This window comes from Pseudophryne corroboree, chromosome 2 (genome assembly GCF_028390025.1).
Source record: "Pseudophryne corroboree isolate aPseCor3 chromosome 2, aPseCor3.hap2, whole genome shotgun sequence".
Lineage (NCBI taxonomy): Eukaryota > Metazoa > Chordata > Amphibia > Anura > Myobatrachidae > Pseudophryne > Pseudophryne corroboree.
The window spans coordinates 680,687,809-680,713,313 of NC_086445.1; the positions used below are offsets into that span (position 1 = coordinate 680,687,809).

The 25,505-nt window shown below is 47.6% G+C and overlaps 1 protein-coding gene across 1 annotated transcript in view; it reads right to left on the minus strand.

Annotated features, from left to right (window-relative positions):
- Positions 1 to 25,505, minus strand: part of SLC26A9 (solute carrier family 26 member 9) — a 194,533-nt gene that overhangs the window by 74,065 nt on the left and 94,963 nt on the right. The window contains exons 16-17 of the mRNA XM_063955157.1: positions 17,712 to 17,999; positions 15,472 to 15,526 (exon numbers count right to left, since the gene is read on the minus strand). Of these exons, the coding sequence (XP_063811227.1) occupies positions 15,472 to 15,526; positions 17,712 to 17,999 (343 nt within the window). The remainder of the gene's footprint in view (positions 1 to 15,471; positions 15,527 to 17,711; positions 18,000 to 25,505) is intronic.

Here is a 25,505-nt window from a genome sequence, read left to right on the forward strand (position 1 = left end):
AGTTTCCGTAAGAGGTTGTCAGCTGTGTGCCTCTTCTGGAAAGCGGTGATACAAAGCGTAGCCTGCCTAGGAACGAGTTGGCGTTTGCGAGATGCTGCTACTGGTGCCGCCGCTGCTGTTCTTGCTGCGGGAGGCAATACATCTACCCAGTGGGCTGTCACAGTCATATAGTCCTGAGTATGCCCTGCTCCACTTGTCCACATGTCCGTGGTTAAGTGGACATTGGGTACAACTGCATTTTTTAGGACACTGGTGACTCTCTTTTTCTGACGTCTGTGTACATTTTCGGTATCGCCTGCCTAGAGAAATGGAACCTAGATGGTATTTGGTACCGGGGACACAGTACCTCAATCAAGTCTCTAGTTGCCTCTGAATTAACGGTGGATACCGGAACCACGTTTCTCACCGCCCAGGCTGCCAAGGCCTTAGTTATCCGCTTTGCAGCAGGATGACTGCTGTGATATTTCATCTTCCTCGCAAAGGACTGTTGGACAGTCAATTGCTTACTGGAAGTAGTACAAGTGGTCTTCCGACTTCCCCTCTGGGATGACAATCGACTCCCAGCAGCAACAACAGCAGCGCCAGCAGCAGTAGGCGTTACACTCAAGGATGCATCAGAGGAATCCCAGGCAGGAGAGGACTCGTCATACTTGCCAGTGACATGGTGTTATGAGCCACGGCTGTGGCTCATTCCTGTTTTGCATGTCAGTTAGGTATTTTATGTTATTCTTCTGTTCATGTTCCCCGTGGGTGTCATGGGGTGCTCGGAACTCACCCTTAAGGAGGGGATACTGTTATGAACCACAGGTAGTGGTTCATTCCTATTTTATGTTTATAAGTTGTTTCGCAGGCCAGGATTTCCCGTTGCTCTGTTTAAGAGTACTCTTGGTTGCTGCCACTGGTGAGTCTGTGTAATTGCAGCTTGTTCCCATGTATTCAGCCTCACCTGGCTGCTAATTGCATCTTGTCAGTTTGGAGTCATGCAACAGGGCAGCTGCATTAGATTATTAATTACGCCTCTCTGTTATATGCTGGCTCAGTGCTATTCACAGACGCTGGTGATATTTCTTGGTTTCCAGTCTGCTTGAGTTCTGAGCTTGTTCCTGCCTATTCCTGAGCTCCTGTATAGCAGTGTCTGTCGAACTGCTTCCTGTGTCGATTCCTGTGTCAGTCCCTGTGTCGATTCCTGTGTCTGATCCCGTGTCCTGCCGTGAAGTGTTCCTGTACAGAAGTCCAGTGGCTTTGCCTATGCCTGGTCGAGTTTCTGGCTTCTTGGTGTCCACCGGTCTGTCGTTTGGGATTCTGCCTGTCCTCCAGTTCTGAGAGTCTGTGTCGGCAGCATTGGGGGTTCCTGTCCATTTGCGAGTATTCGTACCGGTTCCGTGAGTAGCGGCTCTGCCGCGTTCGTCGGCCTAGGCCGCTGTATTCCGTTATTATTTCTGTCACTGGTGTTTTGCAGAGGGTTCTGCTTATGCTGTCACCGCCGGTACACAAAAGTATTGTGTCGGCGTGTGGTCAGCATTTCCTTTGTTGTTCTTTTCCTTTGGCGGCAAGCCGCACATACTTTGGTTTTAGGTTTGTTAGTAGCCCCTGGCCTTGTTGTTTAGTCAGAGGGCCCCTTGTTATCACCCTGTCTCGGTTCACTCTTTGTCTCTCATTAAGACCTGAGGGGGCATCGAAGTTGGGCAGACGTAATCCGCCCTTCAAATGCGGCTGCCATGGGCTCAAGCAACCATAGTCTCGCAAGAGTGTACTGACAGCACGGGCGAGACAACGGAGATAGGGCGCCAGGGGCTATTCCCTTTCCATTCCCCTTTCCCAGCATTACGTCCTGGTGCTCTGGACTCGCTTCATAACATCTCCCTTGTTCTGAGCACCAGGAACCTAACACATGGCCTGCAGGACTATTGGCTTTCCTGTGTAAGGTGGAAATTGACACTGAGGGAGTTGGTGGTGTGGTTTGCAGGAGCTTGGTTACAAGAGGAAGGGATTTAGTGGTCAGTGGACTGCTTCCGCTGTCATCCAAAGTTTTTGAACTTGTCACTGACTTATGATGAATGTGCTGCAGGTGACGTATAAGGGAGGATGTTCCGAGGTTGTTAACGTCCTTACCCCTACTTATTACAGATTGACAAAGGCAACACACGGCTTGACACCTGTTGTCCGCATTGTGTTGAAATAATTCCACACCGAAGAGGTGATTTTTTTTGTATTTTGACCAGGCATGTCAATGGCCATATTCGTCCCAAGGACAACAGGTGTCTCCCCGGGTGCCTGACTTAAACAAACCACCTCACCATTAGAATCCTCCTTGTCAATATCCTCCCCAGCACCAGCAACACCCACATCCTCATCCTGGTGTACTTCAACAGTGACATCTTCAATTTGACTATCAGGAACTGGACTGCGGGTGCTCCTTCCAGCACTTGCAGGGGGCGTGCAAATGGTGGAAGGCGCAAGCTCTTCCCGTGCAGTGTTGGGAAGGTCAGGCATCGCAACCGACACAATTGGACTCTCCTTGGGGATTTGTGATTTAGAAGAACGCACAGTTCTTTGCTGTGCTTTTGCCAGCTTAAGTCTTTTCATTTTTCTTGCGAGAGGATGAGTGCTTCCATCCTCATGTGAAGCTGAACCACTAGCCATGAACATAGGCCAGGGCCTCAGCCGTTTCTTGCCACTCCGTGTCGTAAATGGCATATTGGCAAGTTTACGCTTCTCATCAGACGCTTTCAATTTTGATTTTTGAGTCATTTTACTGAACTTTTGTTTTTTGGATTTTACATGCTCTCTACTTTGACATTGGGCATCGGCCTTGGCAGACGACGTTGATGGCATTTCATCGTCTCGGCCATGACTAGTGGCAGCAGCTTCAGCACGAGGTGGAAGTGGATCTTGATCTTTCCCTATTTTAACCTCCACATTTTTGTTCTCCATTTTTTAATGTGTGGAATTATATGCCAGTATCAATAGCAATGGCCTACTACTATATATACTGCGCACAACTGAAATGCACCACAGGTATGGATGGATAGTATACTTGACGACACAGAGGTAGGTACAGCAGTGGCCTACTGTACCGTACTGCTATATATTATATACTGGTGGTCAGCAAACTGTGCAAAAATGAAATGCACCACAGGTATGGATGGATAGTATACTTGACGACACAGAGGTAGGTACAGCAGTGGCCTACTGTACCGTACTGCTATATATTATATACTGGTGGTCAGCAAACTGTGCAAAAATGAAATGCACCACAGGTATGGATGGATAGTATACTTGACGACACAGAGGTAGGTACAGCAGTGGCCTACTGTACCGTAATGCTACATATTATATACTGGTGGTCAGCAAACTGTGCAAAACTGAAATGCACCACAGGTATGGATGGATAGTATACTTGACGACACAGAGGTAGGTACAGCAGTGGCCTACTGTACCGTACTGCTATATATATTATATACTGGTGGTCAGCAAACTGTGCAAAACTGCAATGCACCACAGGTATGGATGGATAGTATACTTGACGACACAGAGGTAGGTACAGCAGTGGCCTACTGTACCGTACTGCTATATATTATATACTGGTGGTCAGCAAACTGTGCAAAAATTAAATGCACCACAGGTATGGATAGATAGTATACTTGACGACACAGAGGTAGGTACAGCAGTGGCCTACTGTACCGTAATGCTATATATTATATACTGGTGGTCAGCAAACTGTGCAAAACTGAAATGCACCACAGGTATGGATGGATAGTATACTTGACGACACAGAGGTAGGTACAGCAGTGGCCTTCTGTATTGTACTCCTATATATTATATACTGATGGTCAGCAAAATTATGCACTGTTCTCCTACTATATACTGTCTACAATGCAGCACAGATATGGAGTGTTTTTCAGGCAGACAACGTATACTGGTGGTCAGGGCCGGCTCCAGGCATGTTCGACTGGAGCGGCCGCGCGGGGCGCCACTCTTTTAGGGCGCCGCACGCTGCGGCCGCCATATTCCTGCCTGGAGCCAGCCTTCAAACTGTGTGTGTGTGCGCGCAGCGCGCTGTGCGGCGCCGGCGTCTGACGTTAGACGCCGGCGCCGCGCAGCGCAGACGGAATCGTTCATCCGTCCAGCCGCCCGCCCGCCTGCCTGCCTGCCTGGGCCCACAGCAGTACTCCCCCTCCCGGCTCCCAGCACCGCAGTCCGCAGTGACAATGCCATGTAAGTTAAAATCTGCACTGTGGGGGCATTATATATCTGGCACTGTGGGGGCATTATGTTTATTCATGTGGGGGCATATCTGCACTGTGGGGGCATTATATATCTGGCACTGTGGGGGCATATCTGCACTGTGGGGGCATTATATATCTGGCACTGTGGGGGCATATCTGCACTGTGGGGGCATTATATATCTGGCACTGTGGGGGCATAGCTGCACTGTGGGGGCATTGATTCTTGCACTGTGGGGGCATATCTGCACTGTGGGGGCATTATATATCTGGCACTGTGGGGGCATATCTGCACTGTGGGGGCATTATATATCTGGCACTGTGGGGGCATAGCTGCACTGTGGGGGCATTGTTTCTTGCACTGTGGGGGCATATCTGCACTGTGGGGGCATTATATATCTGGCACTGTGGGGGCATATCTGCACTGTGGGGGCATTATATATCTGGCACTGTGGGGGCATATCTGCACTGTGGGGGCATTATATATCTGGCACTGTGGGGGCATAGCTGCACTGTGGGGGCATTATGTTTCTTGCACTGTGGGGGCATATCTGCACTGTGGGGGCATTATGTATCTGGCACTGTGGGGGCATATCTGCACTGTGGGGGCATTATATATCTGGCACTGTGGGGGCATAGCTGCACTGTGGGGGCATTATGTTTCTGGCACTGTGGGGGCATAGCTGCACTGTGGGGGCATTATGTTTCTTGCACTGTGGGGGCATATCTGCACTGTGGGGGCATTATGTATCTGGCACTGTGGGGGCATATCTGCACTGTGGGGGCATTATATATCTGGCACTGTGGGGGCATATCTGCACTGTGGGGGCATTATATATCTGGCACTGTGGGGGCATAGCTGCACTGTGGGGGCATTATGTTTCTGGCACTGTGGGGGCATATCTGCACTGTGGGGGCATTATGTATATGGCACTGTGGGGGCATATCTGGCACTGGGGGCATTAATGTATCTGACACTGTGGGGGGCAATAATGCATCTGGCACTGTGTGGGCACTTATGCATCTGGCAATATGTGGGCATTTATGTATCTGGCACTGGGGGGATTTATGTATCTGGCCCTGTGGTGGCATATCTGGCACTGTGCGGGCATTTTTATATATGGCACAGTGGGGACATATCTGGCACTGTGTGGGCATTTTTATATCTGGCACTGTGTGGGCACTTATGTATCTGGCACTGCGGGGGCATCATGTATCTGGCACTGTGGGGGGCATATCTGCACTGTGGAGGCACTTATGTATCTGGCACTTTGGGGGCATTTATGTATCTGAACTGTGGGTGCATATCTGGCACTGTGTGGCCATTTATGTAGCTGGCACTGCTGGGGGGCATGTCACGTGTAGCTGGCACTGCTGGGGGGCATGTCATGTAGTGTTCCCGCTAGGCGTCTGTGGCTAGGCAATGTGTCTCAGTGCTGTGCCTGGCGCAAAGTGTATAGGAGGTTCTACCTGGTGCAGTGTGTATTAGCTGCACTACTGTGTGGTGTAATGCAAATTGCCACTATTATGTGGCCACGTACCTTCCCCACGAAGTAACTCCCATTAATTTTTGCTGCGCGCCTTCGGCGCGCACTGTCCATGCTTTGACATATAGGTGTGGGAACAACAAGCAGTATGTACATCATTTTGCCCTCCTAACTTAAAAATGTGCCCTCCCTGTGATCAGCACCATGCCCTAAAAAGTGAACACTATCCTGTGTAGCTGGCACTACTGGGGGGCATGTCATGTGTAGCTGGCACTGCTGCGGGGCATGTCATGTGTAGCTGGCACTGCTGCGGGGCATGTCATGTGTAGCTGGCACTGCTGGGAGGCATGTCATGTCTATCTGGCACTGCTGGGAGGCATGTCATGTCTATCTGGCACTGCACATTATGTGTATCTGGCACTATACTGGAGACATTGTGTGTAAGGAACACTACTGTGGCTATGTGTAAGGCTGCTAATTGTGTGAAAATATTTTTACAGTTTGATGATATGAAGTTACGAGTCCACGCCCACTTTTCCAGAGGCCACACCCACTTTTCCGGGAGCGCGCGCGCCTTCGGCGCGCGCATGGGGGGGGGGCGCTTTTACATTTTCTCGCTCAGGGTGCTAGTAGGCCTGGAGCCGGCCCTGCTGGTGGTCACTGGTCAGCAAAACTCTGCACTGTACTCCTATATAATATTATACTGGTGGTCCCCAGTCCCCACAATAAAGCAGCACATTGAGCACAGATATGGAGTGTTTTTCAGGCAGACAACGTATACTGGTGGTCACTGTCAGCAAAACTCTGCACTGTACTCCTGCTATATAATACAGCTGCTCCCCAGTCCCCACAATTAAGCAGTGTGAGCACAGATATATGCAGCACACTGAGCACAGATAAGGCGCCCATAATTTTATTGCGATTGACATAAACACTTCTTTAAGCTAGCTTACCACTAAAATAACGACACACTAAAATAACGACACGGACACGGTTAGCTGTAGTTAAAGGTCAGACGATATTTATTGATCACTGACCTGTTCTTTAAACTATAATTGTAATTGAACTGATTTTATATTGGAGGATGGCAAAGGACAAGTCGCTACCAGACACCAGCTCCAGTCATTTAGATTGAAACACAAAAACTAAGGAGGGGACTAAACCACAACTCCGCCTCCTCCCTGCATAACCCGCATTGTGCAGGACTCACCACTCCTTTCTCTGGCACACGTTCGGTTCCCACAGGGGAACGTCTAAATGTCCAACCGCAAGGTAAGGACACACCTGCCGTCCTTCTAAAGAGGGTGCCCCACAATGACCACTTATGCCCATCTGACTGCTGGTTGGTAGCGACTTCCCGCCAATCTGGCTGTCAAGAGCCCACCGAGAAAGACAAGATGCAGGAAAAAATATAGTCAGGGCGGGCGGGAGGGCATTCCAAAATGGCAAGAGGAAGTCTGAGGCACATGACCATGGCTTATATATTATTCGAAGACCAACCCCTAAACCCTTGATGGACAGCCCTATAATCCTATAGGAAAAATATCCGAGAAAACACCAATCTACCTAGCAACTGCTTAGTCATAAACAACCAATCACAAAAAATTGGGCTCTTATATGGCCTCAGGCTTATGCAGCCTTCAGCTTATTTAAGGCGCCCATAATTTTATTGCGATTGACATAAACACTTTTTTAAGCTAGCTTACCACTAAAATAACGACACACTAAAATAACGACACGGACACGGTTAGCTGTAGTTAAAGGTCAGACGATATTTATTGATCGCTGACCTGTTCTTTAAACTATAATTGTAATTGAATTGATTTTATATTGGAGGATGGCAAAGGACAAGTCGCTACCAGACACCAGCTCCAGTCATTTAGATTGAAACACAAAACTGAGGAGGGGACTAAACCACAACTCCGCCTCCTCCCTGCATAACCCGCATTTTGCAGGACTCACCACTCCTTTCTCTGGCAAACGTTCAGTTCCCGCAGGGGAACGTCTAAATGTCCAACCGCAAGGTAAGGACACACCTGCCGTCCTTCTAAAGAGGGTGCCCCACAATGACCACTTATGCCCATCTGACCGCTGGTTGGTAGCGACTTCCCGCCACAGAGGTTTAACAAACCGCCCCGCCATCCAAACCAATAAAAACCAGGAAAACAAGAAAGCTAACTGAAAGGACCAAAACCCCAGGTAAGAAAAACCTGCAACACTCCAGCCGGAGAAGACGAACCCCTTCCTCCTTGTCGAAACTGCGGCTGACGCAGTACAAGCAGAGGATGCCTGACCACCTAAAAGCCATAACCCAGAACATCAGCTGTCCTACGCGCCAAGTAATGCCCTGCCGCCCAAAAATGTAAGAGTGGCCAAACTAGCCATTCCTGTTCAAACCATCGACGGCTGCAAAAGAAAACACCCTAAAATCATCACACTGACATACATCACATAGGAAAACCAAGTGACAGATAACAGAATTAACCCAAGTGAAGGAGAAAACTCAAAAAACCTCCCGTGGACCTTTGATGAGCCAATTGTAATTAGGCCCCCTCGGAGGAAAATTTAAAAATTCACTTCACACCCTCGCTTCCTGAACACTACACGTTCAAAAACCGACGGGTAAACAAGTTTTTGGATTAGCGCAACAGGCGCAACTAAACATTATCCACATGCAGAAGGCTTATAGTAAGCATCCCTCCACGGAGCACCTCCTGAATAGCTGCCGTGGAGGACCCTGAGGCTGCCGCACGGTAGCCACCCCCATCCGCAAGGAATAGGACCTAAAAAGTATACCTCCAACGGCCCACCTCCTGAATAGTCGCCGTGGAGGAACCTGTGGCTTCCGCATGGTAGCCACCCCCATCCATATGGAATAGGACCTAAGAAGTATACCTCCAACGGACCACCCCTTGAATAGCTGCCGAGGAGGACCCTATGGCTGCCGCACGGCAGCCACCCCCATCCGCAAGGAATAGGACCTAAAAAGTATACCTCCAACGGACCACCTCCTGAATAGCTGCTGCGGAGGACCCTGTGGCTGCCGCATGGTAGCCACCCCCATCCGCAAGGAATAGGACCTAAGAAGTATACCCCCAACGCCCCAGCTCCTGAACCGCTGCCGTGGAGGACCCTGTGACTGCCGCACGGCAGCCACCCCAATCCGCAAGGAATAGGACCTATAAGGAGTAAACCTCCAACGCCTCAGCTCCTGAACAGCCGCCGTGGAGGACCCTGTGGCTGCCGCATGGCAGCCTCCCCAATCCGCAAGGAATAGGACCTAAGAAGTATACCTCCAACGGCCCAGCACCGGAACAGCTGCCGAGGGGGACCCTGTGGCTGCCGCATGGTAGCCTCCCCAATCCGCAAGGAATAGGACCTGCAAGAAGCATACCCCCAATGGCCACGCTCCTGACCCGCTGCCGTGGAGGACCCTGTGGCTGCCGCATGGTCAGCCGCCCCAGTCCGCAAGGAATAGGACCTATAAGAAGCATACCCCCAACGGCCCTGCTCCTGAACAGCTGCCGAGGAGGACCCCGTGGCTGCCGCAAGGTAGCCACCCTAATCCGCAAGGAATAGGCCCTAAGAAGTATATCTCCAACGGCCAAGCTCCTGAATAGCTGCTGTGGAGGCCCCTGTGGCTGCCGCATGGCAGCCTCCCCCATCTGCAAGGACTAGGACCTAAGAAGTATACCGCCAACGGACCAGCTCCTGAACAGCCGCTGCGGAGGACCCTGTGGCTGCCGCATGGTAGCCACCCCAATCCGCAAGGAATAGGACCTAAGAAGTATACCCCCAACGACCCCGCTCCTGAACAGCTGCCGTGGCGGACCCTGTGGCTGCCGCATGGTCAGCCGTCCCATTCCGCAAGGAATGGGTACCGAACCCAAACCAGCAGCAACACTGTACATTAGTGAGAGGACCCGCGAGCGCCTGTATCAGCAACTGGTCGCCCCCCCCCCCGGAGGCCCATCTATACTCGTGCGCCAGGCGCAGCAGGCAGACACCCACCTCCTCCTGGGCCTCCAAGGACACCCAGCGACCCCCAGCTGCTTGATCTGATTTGGAGCACACCATCCTGCAGAGCCACCGACCATCCTGCAACACGCGTTACAGAAAAGGCCCCCGGAATCCTGAAATGCCTGCTGCTCGCCACTACTCGCTTACCCCCCAAACCCAGAAGAAAGCCCAGCAAGGGCTAATCTCAAACAGGGGGGCCACCTCCAACACCGCCTCGGCGACAGGAGGCAGCACATCCAGCAACTCCGCCAAAAATTGCCACGCAGCAGGCCTACGGGTATCCGCAGGCACGGGGCGCACCCTAACCCCAACCCTTAAGCGCCCACGAAAGGGGCGAAAGACCAGGTGGGGTCCACCAGACCGCGCAGCCTAGAACGGAAGGAAATGCCCGCAAGGGCAGGATACATGGCTGCCTTGGACCTACCTCCCAGATAACGCTCGAACACGAAAACCATCAACCGTCTACCAGGGACACACCCGCTGTATCCAACCTACTGAATAAACACCAGGATGCAGCAGACGCCCCAAACGAGGAAGGAGCCAATGCATGCCTAGACCGAGTAGCCGCCCGTACAATCCGCCCGACAGAAGCCGGGCATGAGAAAACCTATGTCGCCACCCCCTGAACCCACTCACGGCACTTATCAAACTGAAATGAGACAAAGCATCCGCAAACCCAATCCGACTCCGGGCGCGCAATGGTAAAACTGCGCTGCAAGCCTAGTCTTTCAAGCCTTTCCTTGTATTCCATCGTCTCCATGCCCTTAATTAGTTTGGTCGCCCTCCTTTGTACCTTTTCAAGCTCCAGGATATCCTTTTTGTAGTACGGTGCCCAGAACTGTACACTGGCCCTCATTCCGAGTTGATCGCTCGCAAGGCGAATTTAGCAGAGTTGCTCACGCTAAGCCTACGCCTACTGGGAGTGTATCTTAGCTTCTTAAAATTGCGACCGATGTATTCGCAATATTGCGATTACAAACTACTTAGCAGTTTCAGAGTAGCTTCAGACTTACTCTGCCAGTGCGTTCAGTTCAGTGCTTGTCGTTCCTGGTTTGACGTCATAAACACACCCAGCGTTCGCCCAGACACTCCCCCGTTTCTCCGGCCACTCCTGCGTTTTTTCCGGAAACGGTAGCGTTTTTATCCACACGCCCCGAAAACGCTGTGTTTCCGCCCAGTAACACCCATTTCCTGTCAATCACACTACGTTCGCCAGAGCGAAGAAAAAGCCGTGAGTAAAAATACTATCTTCATTGTAAAATTACTTGGCGCAGTCGCAGTGCGAATATTGCGCATGCGTACTAAGCGGAATTTCACTGCGATGCGAAGAAAATTACCGAGCGATCAACTCGGAATGAGGGCCACAGTATTCAAGGTGTGGCCTCACTAGTGATTTATATAATGGGAGTATAATACTCTCGTCCCTAGCATCAATACCCCGTTTTATGCATGCTAATATCTTATTAGCCTTCTTTGCTGCAGTCCTACTTTGGGTACTACTGCTTAGCTTGCTATCTATGAGGACACCTAAGTCCTTTTCCAGTACAGAATCCCCTAATTTTACCCCATTTAGTAGGTAGGTGTAATTTTTGTTCTTGTTACCACAGTGCATTACCTTACACTTGTCTGTGTTGAAGCGCATTCTCCATTTGGCTGCCCATGCTTCTAATTTAACTAAGGCGTTCTGAAGAGACTCGGCATCCTCCTCTGTATTTATAGCCTTACACAATTTGGTATCATCTGCAAAAATTGACACCATGCTCTCTAGACCTTCTGTTAGGTCGTTAATGAAAATATTGAACAATAGCGGTCCTAATACTGAGCCTTGCGGCACACCACTTAGCACTTCAGTCCAAGTTGAAAAATATCCATTAACCACAACGCGCTGCTTCCTATTATCTAACCAGTTTTTGACCCAAGTGCATATTGTGCTTCCTAGCCCTGATTCTTGTAGCTTGTATATAAGTCTCATGTGTGGTACAGTATCAAACGCTTTGGCAAAGTCTAAAAAGATTACATCCACGTCTTTACCCTGATCTAGGTTTGCGCTTACTGTTTCATAAAAGCCAAGTAAGTTGGTTTGACAGGATCTGTCCTTCATAAACCCATGTTGATTCCTTTTAATGACCTTATTGGTTTCAAGGAACTTCTGAATACTATCTCTTAGAATACCTTCCAATACTTTCCCCACTATAGATGTAAGACTAACTGGTCTATAATTACCTGGTTCAGCTTTACTTCCCTTTTTGAATATAGGCACTACCTCCGCTATACGCCAGTCTTTGGGAACCATACCTGATATAACTGAATCCTCAAAGATCAGAGATAGCGGTTTTGCCAGTTCAGAGTGAAGCTCCATTAGAACCCTTGGATGAATACCATCGGGCCCTGGTGATTTATTAATCTTTAAATGTTTTAATCGGTGACAGACTACTTCCTCGCTTAAATAAGTACCTATCAGTGTGATATTGTCCTTATTGAGATTGTGTGTCAGTCCCTGAATTGGGTCCTCTCTGGTGAATACTGTTGAAAAAAACTAATTTAGTGTGTTCGCTATGTCATTATCATTTTTGCTTAAGACTCCCAACGTGTCCTTCAAAGGGCCTATACTCTCCTTTTTTAATCTCTTGCTATTGATGTATTTAAAGAATTTTTTGGGATTTGCTTTGCTTTCCTTTGCTACTAGTTTTTCAGTTTCTACTTTAGCCGCTCTTATTTCCTTTTTGCAATTTTTGTTACATTCCTTATAGTGCTGAAATGACTCTGCTTCCCCGTCAGATTTGTATTTTTTAAATGCTCGCCTTTTCTTGCCCATAAGTTCCTTAATCTTTTTGTTAAGCCACATCGGTTTATGATTTTTATTCCCTTTTTTGCTACTCATAGGAATATATTTGAGTGTATTTTTAGCTAGCAGGAATTTTAGTACCTCCCATTTCTCCGTAGTATTTTTTCCTAAAAACAAACCTTCCCATTCAATATCCCTGAAAAATACCCTCATCATTTAAAAATTTGCTTTGCTAAAATTTAAAGTCCTAGTTGAGCCAGTATAGGGCTGTTTGTAGAAACTGATATTGAATGTGACCATATTATGGTCGCTGTTTCCTATGGGTTCCCCTACTATAATACCCGATACCAAATCCTGATTGTTTGTTAATACCAGGTCTAAGATTGCATTGTACCTAGTTGGTTCCTCAATTAGTTGGACTAGGTAGTTATCATTTAGTGTGTTTAAAAACATACTGCCTCTAGCAGTATCACATGAATCGTTTTTCCAGTTTATCTCTGGATAGTTAAAATCTCCCATCACTACTATGTCTCCTACTCCTGCTGCTTTTTCAATTTGCTTTAGTAACAATTCATCATCAGATGCGTTGATACCAGGCGGCCTATAGCATACACCCAATACTAACTTTTTTGTTCCTTTTTCCCCGCATGCAATTTCTACCCATAGTGTCTCAAATCAAATCAATATTTGGTGTGACCATCCTTTGCCTTCAAAACATCATCAATTCTTCCAGGTACACTTGCACACAGTTTTTGAAGGAACTCGGCAGGGGGGTTGTTTCAAACATTTTGAAGAACTAAACACAGATCTGCTATGGATGCAGGCTTGCTCATCTCTTTCTGTCTCTTCATGTAACACCAGACAGAGGCCCTCATTCCGAGTTGATCGCTCGCTGACGATTTTCGCAGCGCAACGATCAGGTGGAAAAATGGCAATTCTGCGCATGCGTATGGTACGCAGCGCAGCTAAGTACTTTCACACAAAACTTTGTAGTTTTACACAAGCTCGAGCGATGCTTTTCAGTCGCTCGAGTGTTCGTTGTTTGATTGACAGGAAGTGGGTGTTTCTGGGCGGCATCTCAGCGTTTTCAGGGAGTGTGCTAAAAAATGCAGGCGTGCCAGGTAAAAACGCAGGAGTGGCTGGCCGAACGCAGGGCGTGTTTATGACGTCAAACCAGGAACTAAACACACTGCAGTCATCGCAAGCTAGGAGTAAGTGTTGAGCCACTCTGAAACTGCATGAGATTTTTTAGTTGCAGAACAGCTAACCTTTCGATTGCACTTCTGCTAAGCTAAGATACACTCCCAGAGGGCGGCGGCCTAGCGTTTGCATTGCTGCTAAAAGCAGCTAGCGAGCGATCAACTCGGAATGAGGGCCAGACTCAATGATGTTGAGATCAGGGCTCTGTGGGGGCCATAGAATGGTCACACCAAATATTGGCCCTCATTCCGAGTTGTTCGCTCGCTAGCTGCTTTTAACAGCATTGCACACGCTAAGCTGCCGCCCTCTGGGAGTGTATCTTAGCATAGCAGAATTGCAAACTAAAGATTAGCAGAATTGCGATTAGATAATTCTTAGCAGTTTCTGAGTAGCTCGAGATTTACTCCTACATTGCGATCAGTTCAGTCAGTTTCGTTCCTGGTTTGACGTCACAAGCACGCCCTGCGTTCGGTCAGACACTCCCCCGTTTCTCCAGCCACTCCCGCGTTTTTCCCTGAAACACCTGCGTTTTTCCGCACACTCCCAGAAAACGGTCAGTTTCCGCCCAGAAACACCCACTTCCTGTCAATCACTCACCGATCAGCAGAACGATGAAAAAACTTTGTTACGCCGTGAGTAAAATACCTAACTTTTGTGTAAAATAACTAAGCGCATGCGCAGTAAGCGACTAATCGCAGTATAGCGAAAATCTGCAACGAGCTAACAACTCGGAATGACCCCCCTTGATTTGATTTAGATTTCTCTTCTGTTCATTCACTTTTCATTTTGTTTATAGATACAAATACACACCCTCTTATTTAGGAATATTTGCATGATTAATAAACACACACAATTAATGAACAATTTGTTCTGATATAGAAAGTAAGACAGCAGGACACACTTTTGTTTTAATTGCACTTTTCTTTCTCTAGTCACATACTATCACAATTCTTGTGTATATATGTTTCTTTATATTTCGCAGTTTTTTTGTTCAAACTGTGACATTTTATATGGGGTTCTATTAATAAAACCCACATGGAAAAAACCCCCACTGTCATATATGTCATAAAACAAAAGGTTCATCATATTTCACAAACGGTAACCAGAAAAGAACGCACACCAAAGAAGCCCGCAGGGAAATTGCACATGGCAAAAAAACCACAGTTATAATGCAATTTCCCTATGGACTTTTTCCGTATAGGTCTCTTTCTGGTTAGCTTTATGTGGATTTATTAAAGTTATTGAAGTTAATGGACGGCACTTTAAGACGTCATCTTTCAACTTCTTCATCTTTAATTATGTTATAGAATGTTTCCCAGAAGCACAATATCCATGTGCCTATCAGTACACGGGATTTATACACATTCATTCCTAATCGTGAATTTTGGTAGCTTCTCAAGGATGAGTAAATGCTAGCATGTAAAAAGCTGAATTTATTAGAAAGTATATTACTATAACAGATGTAAAGGCAGAACCCTAACTGGGCTCTGTCTCTAGGGGTGGTCACACGCCCTTTTTGTTCTATGTGGATGGATACCTCAAGCCCCACACTGAGTCACCTGCTCATTATCACAATCTTTGTTGATACTGCCACAGTAATAATGTTCACTTTTTGATTCTTGATGTTAATGAGCCAGTGAAAAAAGGATAAGAACCAATGATCTACGTACACTTGGATTGTGTTTTATATGTCAATATATACACATTCACCGATCCATCAACATAGTGCTCATCTTAAAGACATTTTCATTACCTTGTACATCTGCTAAATAGAAGTTTACACCGATCCTCTGGAAACTGGCACCCAACTGGGGAGAAGAGACAATATTAAATGGATAAGGAGGTAGCCACACAAATGATGTATATGAAATGACCTAGGGCTGCTTTGATGGGATCAGTATGATTTGCCGATGGACGGGATGCAGATGGCCATCATACCGACACTGGCATCCCGTCCATCATAATCCCGACAGTCCCCCAGTAAGCCCCCTAACCCTCACCCTTTCCCTACTCTAACCCTCCCTGGTGGTGCCTAACCCTTCCTGCTTGGTGCCTAACCCTAAACCTCCCTTCCCCGCTGCCTAAACTTAACCCTTCCCGCTTGATGACTAACCTCCCCTTCTATGTGCTTAACCCTTCCTCACCGGTCCCTAATCCTAACCTTCCCTGTGCTTCCCCTAACCCTATCCCCCCATTTTCAGCCTAAACTTAACCTCACCCCCCCAACCCCACCACAGCAGGACGCCAGCGAGTTCCACTGTCAGGACGTTTGGGATGCCGGCTGTCGGTATTATGACGCCAGCATCCCATTTGGTGTCGTTATGTAGACGCCGGGATAGCGTCCTTACAAGATACCGGCGTTGTTATAGTGACCGTTGGTATCCCGGCCGTCGGTTAGGTAACTGCTTCCCGCTTTGACCATGTGCATTAATGATACCTGTGGAGGGACGTAATGCCACCCGAGTCCGGCAGCCGTGTGGGATGGCGGCCGAACTCGAACGTTTTTTTTTAAAGGGGCAGTCGCTTCCAAAGCATAGTTTTGCCTTGTAAGTGATTGCCCCTTTAAAAAACATCTGAGTTCGGCCGCCATCCCGCGTGGCCGCTGGACTCGGGCGGCATTACATCCTGCCGCATGTATCTACTGTCTACATACAGCATTAATTTTGTGGGCGAGGCAGCTTATAGGCTGCATTTCAATGAATATTGGTTCAGTCAGCAAAATGGCTGCCTCCAGTGAATCCGGGTGAAAGGTACACTTTAACCCATCCAGCATATGCGGAAGGAGAGGAGACTGCTGCAGCGGCGCCTCTACCAATTACATAGCGCTGCTGCGACTCCAGTCCCCCTCCCTCCTCCTCCTTCTCCCCTGCGGCTGCCCGGGATCTGCCAGCACGAGGAGCCTGACATCCAGCGGGGAGAGATGGTAAGTATCTATCTGTCTGTCTCTCTCTATCTCTATCTCTCTATTCTGTCTGCCACAATGTGTAAAAAGGGGGACGCTGTCTGCCGTAATGTGTAAAAAGGGGGACGCTGTCTGCCGTAATGTGTAGAAAGGGGATGCTGTCTGCCGTAATGTGTAATAAGGGGATGCTGTCTGCCGTAATATGTAAAAAGGGGGACTGGCTGCCGTAATGTGTAAAAAGGAGGACGCTGTCTGCCCGTAATGTGTAAAAAGGGGACGCTGTCTGCCGTAATGTGTAAAAAGGGGACGCTGTCTGCCGTAATGTGTAAAAAGGGGGACGCTGTCTGCCGTAATGTGTAAAAAGGGGACGCTGTCTGACGTAATGTGTAAAAAGGGGACGCTGTCTGACGTAATTGTAAAAAGGGGATTCTGTCTGCCGTAATGTGTAAAAGGGGCTCTACCTGGTGTAGTGGCGCTACTGTGCAGCGTAATTTGAATAATGGAGACTACTGTGCACCGTAGTATGAATTGGTATTATTTTGTGGCCACGCCCCTATATATTTTTTGGCCCTGTCTTGCATAGGGTGGGGGGGCGCCAACGCCGTTTCTTGCACACAGCTCTAAAATGCCTAGTTACGGCACTGATCCAGAGAATACATTTACTTTAAATTCAACAGATACATATTCTTCTGATAGAAAAGGGTTTGCTGGATTGAGTGACTGAGCTAGTATTTGATCTATATGTTCTTTGCAGTTATATATTTTTGAAAGTGACTTATGGCGATGGAGCTATTTGCTAAAAAATTATATTATACAGGTCAATGTAAGAAATGTCTTTGTACATTAATTTAGGAACCTGAATTTTGTGATAAAGAAGAATTAATTTACCGGGGCATTGACTCTAACTATATTTTCTTAATAGGGGATATAACTTTTTTAATAGTTCCACCCCCAACTCGTAGTTCCTGAACCTATCTTTCCAGAAAAATAATACTGGATGTGATTAATGTAATGTAAAGTAAAGTAATGACATTCTAGCATACAACATTGGGCACAAAAAAAGTCTGACTTCCTCAAAGGGAATGCATTACCTTTCCTAAGGCTTTGATCCCCATCAGATCAACGAAACATACACCGCTCATATCAATGATGACTGTATGGAAATTAACAATCGGAGGAGCTGCGATGATGGGGTCTTCCGTTTGTTCTGGGGTATATACACCATTTGGAATAATAACTGGAATTGACGAGCCCACAGTCAGGGTATTGGATGCTATGTAACTGATCGTACTGTTTGTTCGCTTCAAGGTACTATTGTTGTTGGAGTCAGTGGTAGCCGTTCCATCAAAGTCCTCTTGCAGCTCTTGCAGTGACAAAGTCTGCAATAAGGAGGCAATGATGAAGAGTAGTATATGGCAATTGCTGTTACAGGATATTAGCTTTCAAAAAACTGAAAATTAACATTTTGGTGAAATATCAAGGGGAAAAAAATGACTTCCTTGGATCCTGCAGTTCATACAACATGTTGGATCCTCTGACATCCCTCATACACCTGCTTCATGTGCTCCCAATGGGATGCGGTCAATTTACCTACACTCAAAATACTGACGGTCAAAATACCGACAACCATTGACCGAAGGTCAAAATCCCGACAAGGTCAAAATCCCTACATGGTCAAAATACCAACATTTAAAATACAGACAAGGTCAAAATAACGACATTTAAAATGTCAACAGGTCAAAAAGTCGACATGAGTTTTTCATGATTTTTTCATTGAAACCGACTTGTTCATACATTAGCATCCCAGTGAACCTGGAGGGGGAATATAATAGTGTGCCCGAAACATTGCGAGCTATGCGACGGGACGCGGTACACTTACACGGTATCCATGTTGACATACACACACAAAAAACAATGAAAAACGTGTGTCTATTTTTTACCTGTCGACAATTTAAATGTCGGTATTTTGACATTGTCGGTATTTTAAATATCGGGATTTTGACCTTGTCGGGATTTTGACTGTCGGTCAATTGTTGTCGGTATTTTGACATTTGGGAGTTTGATTGTAGGTATTTTATACTAAACCCCTCCCAATGGCAGTTTGTTGTGTGTGGCTAATTCACTCCTTGGACAGAATATTATAGTCTCAGTTTTGTACAAATAATGGGTTTCCAGCTATTTTCCAGCAAGTTGCAAATAACTTTATGCAAAAGAGTTAAACCAGTGGAAAAATTGCCAAAAATTTGCTATTGTATGTAAACCACAAGTCGGAGTCCTGATTTTCCAGTGTTTTTAATAGAACTATCTAGATGTAATAAGTGCTAACTTCCCATGTCGCAGAAAACATGGCAGAAAAACATGTGGGAAAATAGAAGTTTCTCTATCCTATCTGGTCTGTACCTCGGAAGGACAAAATAGAAAAGGGGAAACAAATTCTGCAGGCCTTTCCTATAGAGAGTCCAGTGTGCCCTTCCTTTCCTAGGAGTAACCTGCCCTTGCTGGTACATACCAGGCTGTAGGTAAAGGGGTAATATAATTATATGGCCCCAATAATAATTATGACTAAACATTTCTGCTGGATTTCAGTTAACAAATATTTTGGAACAGGTTTACTATAATGATATTTCACTCAACTGGATTTCTAGTTTGGGTCAATTTAAGCTTTATATAAATGTCATCCTACAAACCTTGCCACTGTATTTTTAGATCTAAACTAGCACTTTCATTTCAATAGTGCCCGTCTTTCTCTATCTGCATTTCCCGATTGTTCAGAGAGTAGAATGCATGAGGTATGTGGGACGTAAATTCTGTTCAGTGACCAACTTCAATAAGGAATAGAAAAACAGTTCCCATATGTCTACGTTTCATGATCTTTCCAGTTTTCCACATTTAAATGCATGTTTATCAAATAATATTTGTGACATATCCCCCAAAAATAACTGCAAATATTTAGGATTTAGGAGGGACTGCAGCAGATATCTCCATATTTCCATCAGCAGCCGCAGACACCATAGGTTTCTATTGGGACTGCAAAGCTGTCAGATATACCAAGTTCCGGAATGCTAAGCATTCTGGACCTTGGCCGCAATGTTAACATGTGTATTAGCCGCTGTAGGCTATAGTCTATTTTCCACAGCAATCACCAGGAGAGGCCCTGGCAATTGATGCCGCTCTTGTGTGGTCAGCGGACCGTGCATGTGCAGAACCCCATAGGAGAAATGAAATGATTGTTTTTGCTTACACATTGCAGGGACGGGCCCTGAAATGCATGTGTTTAATTGCACATTCGGGTGATGAATAATATCTTATTGCCACGAATTCCAGCAATAAGATTTAATTATCAGGCCTGAAAACCAATAATTAGTAAATATACCCATCAGTGATATGCTGGTTGGTCTGGGCATAACTTATTTATTCCTTTATCTACACAAGGCACGTGTGTATGAGGCTACACAGAAGCACATAATATGTGCCAATGTTATAAGGTGCCAGAGGCAGATTCTGGGTTAGACGCAAGTTCAAACGAGAACACATCTAGTGATTTGTAGCAAACCACATATGTGCTACGCATATGCACAATGACGGGGGCTCCATGAGCAGCCGGTTCTCTGTGACCAGAAAGGAGGGTTTCTGGGTATCAATCATGCTGCCACATCATGAACACATGAAAGACATCTGTTTCACGGCTGGGCCCCCTCCCCACACTGCTCCCTCTTCCTCTTTCACCTCCTTCTCTGCAATTTTTCGGGTCAATTTCATTGTCTGTATTCTGGTTGTGGCATGTTTATGGCCTGGCAATGTTTGTATTTCTGCAGCGGGGTACATTGGTTTCTACAGGGAAACATTGGGGTGTAGAGATGGATCTTGATCCAGGCACTGGATACATTGGGGCCTCTATAACCCCGCCTCTAGGCACTGCGAGCTCAGTTTCGAGTTTCGCTGACTCAGTTCCTGGGTACTTGCGGCGGGGATGCTCCGGCATTGGGCACACGGTCGCAGCGCTCTCCTGATTTGCATGGCTGCTACAAAGGGAGGAGGTAAGAGGGTCCCCCAGGTGGGACCCGCCATTAAATTGCATTCGGATCGCAGTCTAGGGAGATGGACTGCGACGCTGGCATGGACACTGTCACCGAGCAGGGACCCCACTATATCTACCAGGGCATAGGGGTACAGGTCGGGTGTACTAATGCCCGCTTTAATAAGACTCCATAGTACCAGGTGGTGAGGACCAGCATAGGGGAGACGGCGCTTGACCTGTAGCCCCTCCCCCGGCCCAGGGCGCCATCTACTGCTGGTGTTCTCGCCCTGGAGCTGTCTCACGCTCTCCCTCACTCTCTGACTGAGACGCTGGGCGCCATCTTCTAAGCATAGCTGCGACTGGTCTCCGGGACTGCAGAGCAAGGTATCTCGTGTAAATCCGCCTGTACATCAGCGCTGTGATTTTACAAGCACTTAAGTATTCTGCATGTCGTTATAAAGGCAGCGTTGGTTCAGAACAAGTGTACCTGTGCCAGAAAATATTGTACAAATATTCTGATATATACATCCGGTCTCAGACCGCGCTTTCAGTGTATCCCAGCTTTATCTATCACTGTATTCTGTACCCTAGGGGACTAGTTGCATCTGGGTCACATATATAGTGCTTCACAGTATTTACTGTTAAGTGTATTGTACTGTGTACTCAGTCACATAATACCGGATTTATTCGCTGGTGTTGTGTACTGTGTATGCTGTCACATACTAGGGGATTTATTAGCAGTTATTGTACTCTGTCTGGCTGTATCGTACTAATACGCTCTGCTGTTAAATCTCTGAAAATGTATAACAAAAAGGGCGGGAAATCCGAGGACGCTCCTGCATCATGCAGTGCATGCGCCAAGGATTTGCATCAGGGGGAAATTTTGTATGAGGGTCTGTGTACTATGTGCCATACATCTCTCAGTCAGTCCGCAGCTCCTGTAACCAATCAGGAGCCACCTTGGGCGGCGTTTTCATCTATGCTAAATATGCTTGTGACACGCTTTACGCCCCCTATGGGACCTCCTGTGCCATTACAGTCACATATTGTCCCTATGGTAAATCCACCTTGGGTGGATAATTTCTGCTGCGGGGTACACTGGGCTCCACAAGGAAAGACATAGGGGTGTAGAGTAGGATCTTGATCCGAGGCACCAATAGGCTGAAAAGCTTTGACTGTTCCCAGAATGCATAGCGCCGCCTCCTCTATAACCCCGCCTCCCTGCACAGGAGCTCAGTTTTGTAGTTGGTGCCGCAGATAGCAGGCACATAACAGAAGGGCTGCTCTGGACAGCCCTAAGAAGAGCTTTTTAAGAAGAAAAGTGAAGACTTCAAGGGCTGCAGCAGTGTGTACATGCCTAGTGACATTCATTGCTGCAGCTCCATCTCTCCCCAGCGGCGCTGTACACTCCCGAGCCCTGGTTGCCGGGTAACTACAGCAGGAGGCTCCGGTTTTCTTCTATTGTCAGGCACACACGACGGGGGCTCTCCGGGATCGCGTGGCCGCGCTTCGGGAGGTGGTGAGTGGGTCCCGCTTGCGGGACCCGTACTTTATCGCGATCAGGCGTGGTCAGTGGGAGGCGCGCGCTGGCGGTGGACACTGTGGCAGTACAGGTGATCCCACTAGATCACCAGGGCATGGGTGCAGGTCAGGTTTTCTCTTAAAACCATTTTACTAGTAGCCCACAGTACCCGGTGGTTTTGCCAGCAGGAGGATAAGGGTTAGACCTGGAGCCCCTCCCCCAGCCCCAGGGCGCCATTTCCCGCAAATGTTCCCGCCCTGGAGCTGCATATCTGTCTCTCCCTCACTCCCTGTCAGTGTGTGGGTGCCATTTCTCTCAGCTACACTGTTCCTGGGAATGCTTGGGCAAATCCTCCTGTGTAAAGCCGTCTGGTTGACAGCGCTGTGACTTTACATGACACTTAAGTATTCTACCTGTCACTTAGACAGTGTTAGTTAAGAAAGAGTGCATTTAGTCAGGGTTTTCTAGTACAATTACCCTGTGATATACATCCAGTTCTTACTGTGCAGTGTTATATCTATTGACTACATAGCTATATAAGCTGATCCAGTGCGGTATTATTGTTAGTAATAACCTCTGCATTGTACAACTGTGATTATGGGGGTGATTCCGAGTTGTTCGCTCGCTAGCTGCTTTTAGCAGCATTGCACACGCTAAGCCGCCGCCCTCTGGGAGTGTATCTTAGCTTAGCAGAATTGCGAACGTAAGATTAGCAGAATTGCGAATAGAATTTTTTTATCAGTTTCTGAGTAGCTCCAGACCTACTCACAGATTGCGATCAGCTCAGGCCGTTTCGTTCCTGGTTTGACGTCACACACACGCCCAGCGTTCGGCCAGCCTCTCCCCCGTTTCTCCAGACACTCCCGCGTTTTTTCCTGACACACCTGCGTTTTTCCGCACACTCCCAGAAAACGTCCAGTTTCCGCCCAGAAACACCCACTTCCTGTCAATCACACTCCGATCACTTCAACGATTAAAAATCTTCGTTCGGACGTGAGTAAATCTACTAAGTTTTGTGTTAAAATACTAACCGCATGCGCACTGCGAACCATGGCCCTCATTCCGAGTTGTTCGCTTGCTAGCTGCTTCTAGCAGCATTGCACACGCTAAGCCGCCGCCCTCTGGGAGTGTATCTTAGCATAGCAGAACTGCGAACGAAAGATTAGCAGAATTGCGAATAGAAATTTCTTAGCAGTTTCTGAGTAGCTCGAGACTTACTCAGCCATTGCGATCAGTTCAGTCGGTTTCGTTCCTGGTTTGACGTCACAAACACACCCAGCGTTCGCCCAGACACTCCCCCGTTTCTTCAGACACTCCCGCGTTTTTCCCAGAAACGCCAGCGTTTTTTCGCACACGCCCAGAAAACGGCAAGTTTCCGCCCAGAAACACCCACTTCCTGTCAATCACAGTACGATCACCAGAACGATGAAAACACCTCGTTATGCCGTGAGTAAAATACCTAACTTTTGTGTAAAATAACTAAGCGCATGCGCTCTGCGAACCTTGCGCATGCGCAGTAAGCGACTAATCGCAATATAGCGAAAATCGCCAATGAGCGAACAACTTGGGATGACCCCCCATGCGCATGCGCATTTTTGCCTTAATCGCTCCGTTGTGAAAATCGGCAACGAGCGAACAACTCGGAATAACCCCCTATATGTGTGTGCATTAGCTTGCTGAGTAGCTTCCATTCGTGTCTCTCACTCAACTTGCTATCCCTATATTCTATAACCTGAGGGGGCTTGGTGCGTCAGGTTTTATAATAATATAGGATATTCACAAGATATACTCTGATACGTATTTTTCTCTGTGATTTAGTCACCATATCTCTCCTTTATCTCTGCTTGTGCTGACTACACTGCGCAGGGGTTTGGGTAAGAGGTATTGGGCTGCTGTCAATTGTACTGTGTTACCTGATACTGCCAGTTATATCATGTCTGCTTCTGAAGGTAACGGTTCTGGGGCTGAACACACTGCCGGTGTTGCTGAAAGCACATATCCCTATGAGGAGACTATAGCAGCTGTGGGCTCTGGTTCTGGAGGCTCCTTGCTAGTTGCTACCCAGTGGGACTGTGGCAATGGAGGTACATAATGACCCACCGTGGGCTGCCTTTTCCACGCTTCTATATACGCTAGTTAATAAACTAACACCCCCTATGGGACCCCCTATGCCGGTGCAACTGTATGTGGTCCCTGCAGCTAATCCGCTGTGGGCGGACGATTTATCTGCTCAATTGAAGAAGTTGAACCAGTCCCTGACTACTAAAAAGTCTGACCCTCGCTCGCCTAAGTCCAAGGGGTACTCTAAGCGAGCTCTTATCTCCTCACAATCCACTGCTGTCACTGACACCTCGTCTGATGAAGATGGCACTTACACTGACCCCACAGATTCGGACTCAGATACTGCTGATGGGGAGGGTAGTTCACATGTGGATGTTCCGGATCTTTTGGAGGCTATTAAATTAATTTTGCAGATTACAGATGATCCCGGGCCATCCGTCCCTCTTAAGAAACCAGATAGGTACAAGCGTCAGAAGGTGGTTAAACAAGTTTTACCTCACTCTGACCACCTAGTGGATATACGTCAGGAACCCTGGGGAAACCCGGGTAAGAAGTTTGTGCCTCAAAAGAAGATGCTGGCTCGCTATCCCCTCGCGCTAGCAGAGCTGTCTAAAAATTGGGAAATGCCTCCTCCAGTAGACTCACATGTGGCTAGGATGGTGGTTTCCTCAGCTCTACCTGTCACTACCGTCATGTCTCTAAAAGAGCCTACGGATAAACGTGTGGAGGGTTGTCTGAAAGCGGGTTACACCCTCACGGGTGCTGCACAAAGGCCCACTATTGCAGCAACATGGGCTGCAGAGGCTATTGAAGCATGGTCCTTGGAGTTAGAAGCTGAAATCTCTTCTGACCATGCTAGACAATGCTTGTCATATATTGTCACAGCTTCTCGCTATATTAAAGAGGCGGCTTCTGATGCCGGTATCTTAGCAGCCAAGGCCTCTACTACATCAGTCCTGGCTCCCCGGATATTGTGGCTGAGATCCTGGTCTGTGGATCTGGACTCTAGAAAAACCCTAGAGGTACTCCCTTTCAAGGCGGATATTCTGTTTGGGGAGGACTTAAATAAGATAGTGGCTGACTTGGCTACTGTCAAAACTGCCTGTCTGCCAAGTACCGCTCCTTCTGTGTCGAAGGCTAAAGGTACTTCCTTTCGCCCCTTTCGTCCTTTAGGTAAAGCAAAAGGGCAGGCGTACAACAAGCAGGCCCGCACTTCCAAACCTGGTAAGCCGAAGCCCAAAGGAGCCTGGGCGGCCCGTCAGCCAGCTTCCAAGACCGATAAGC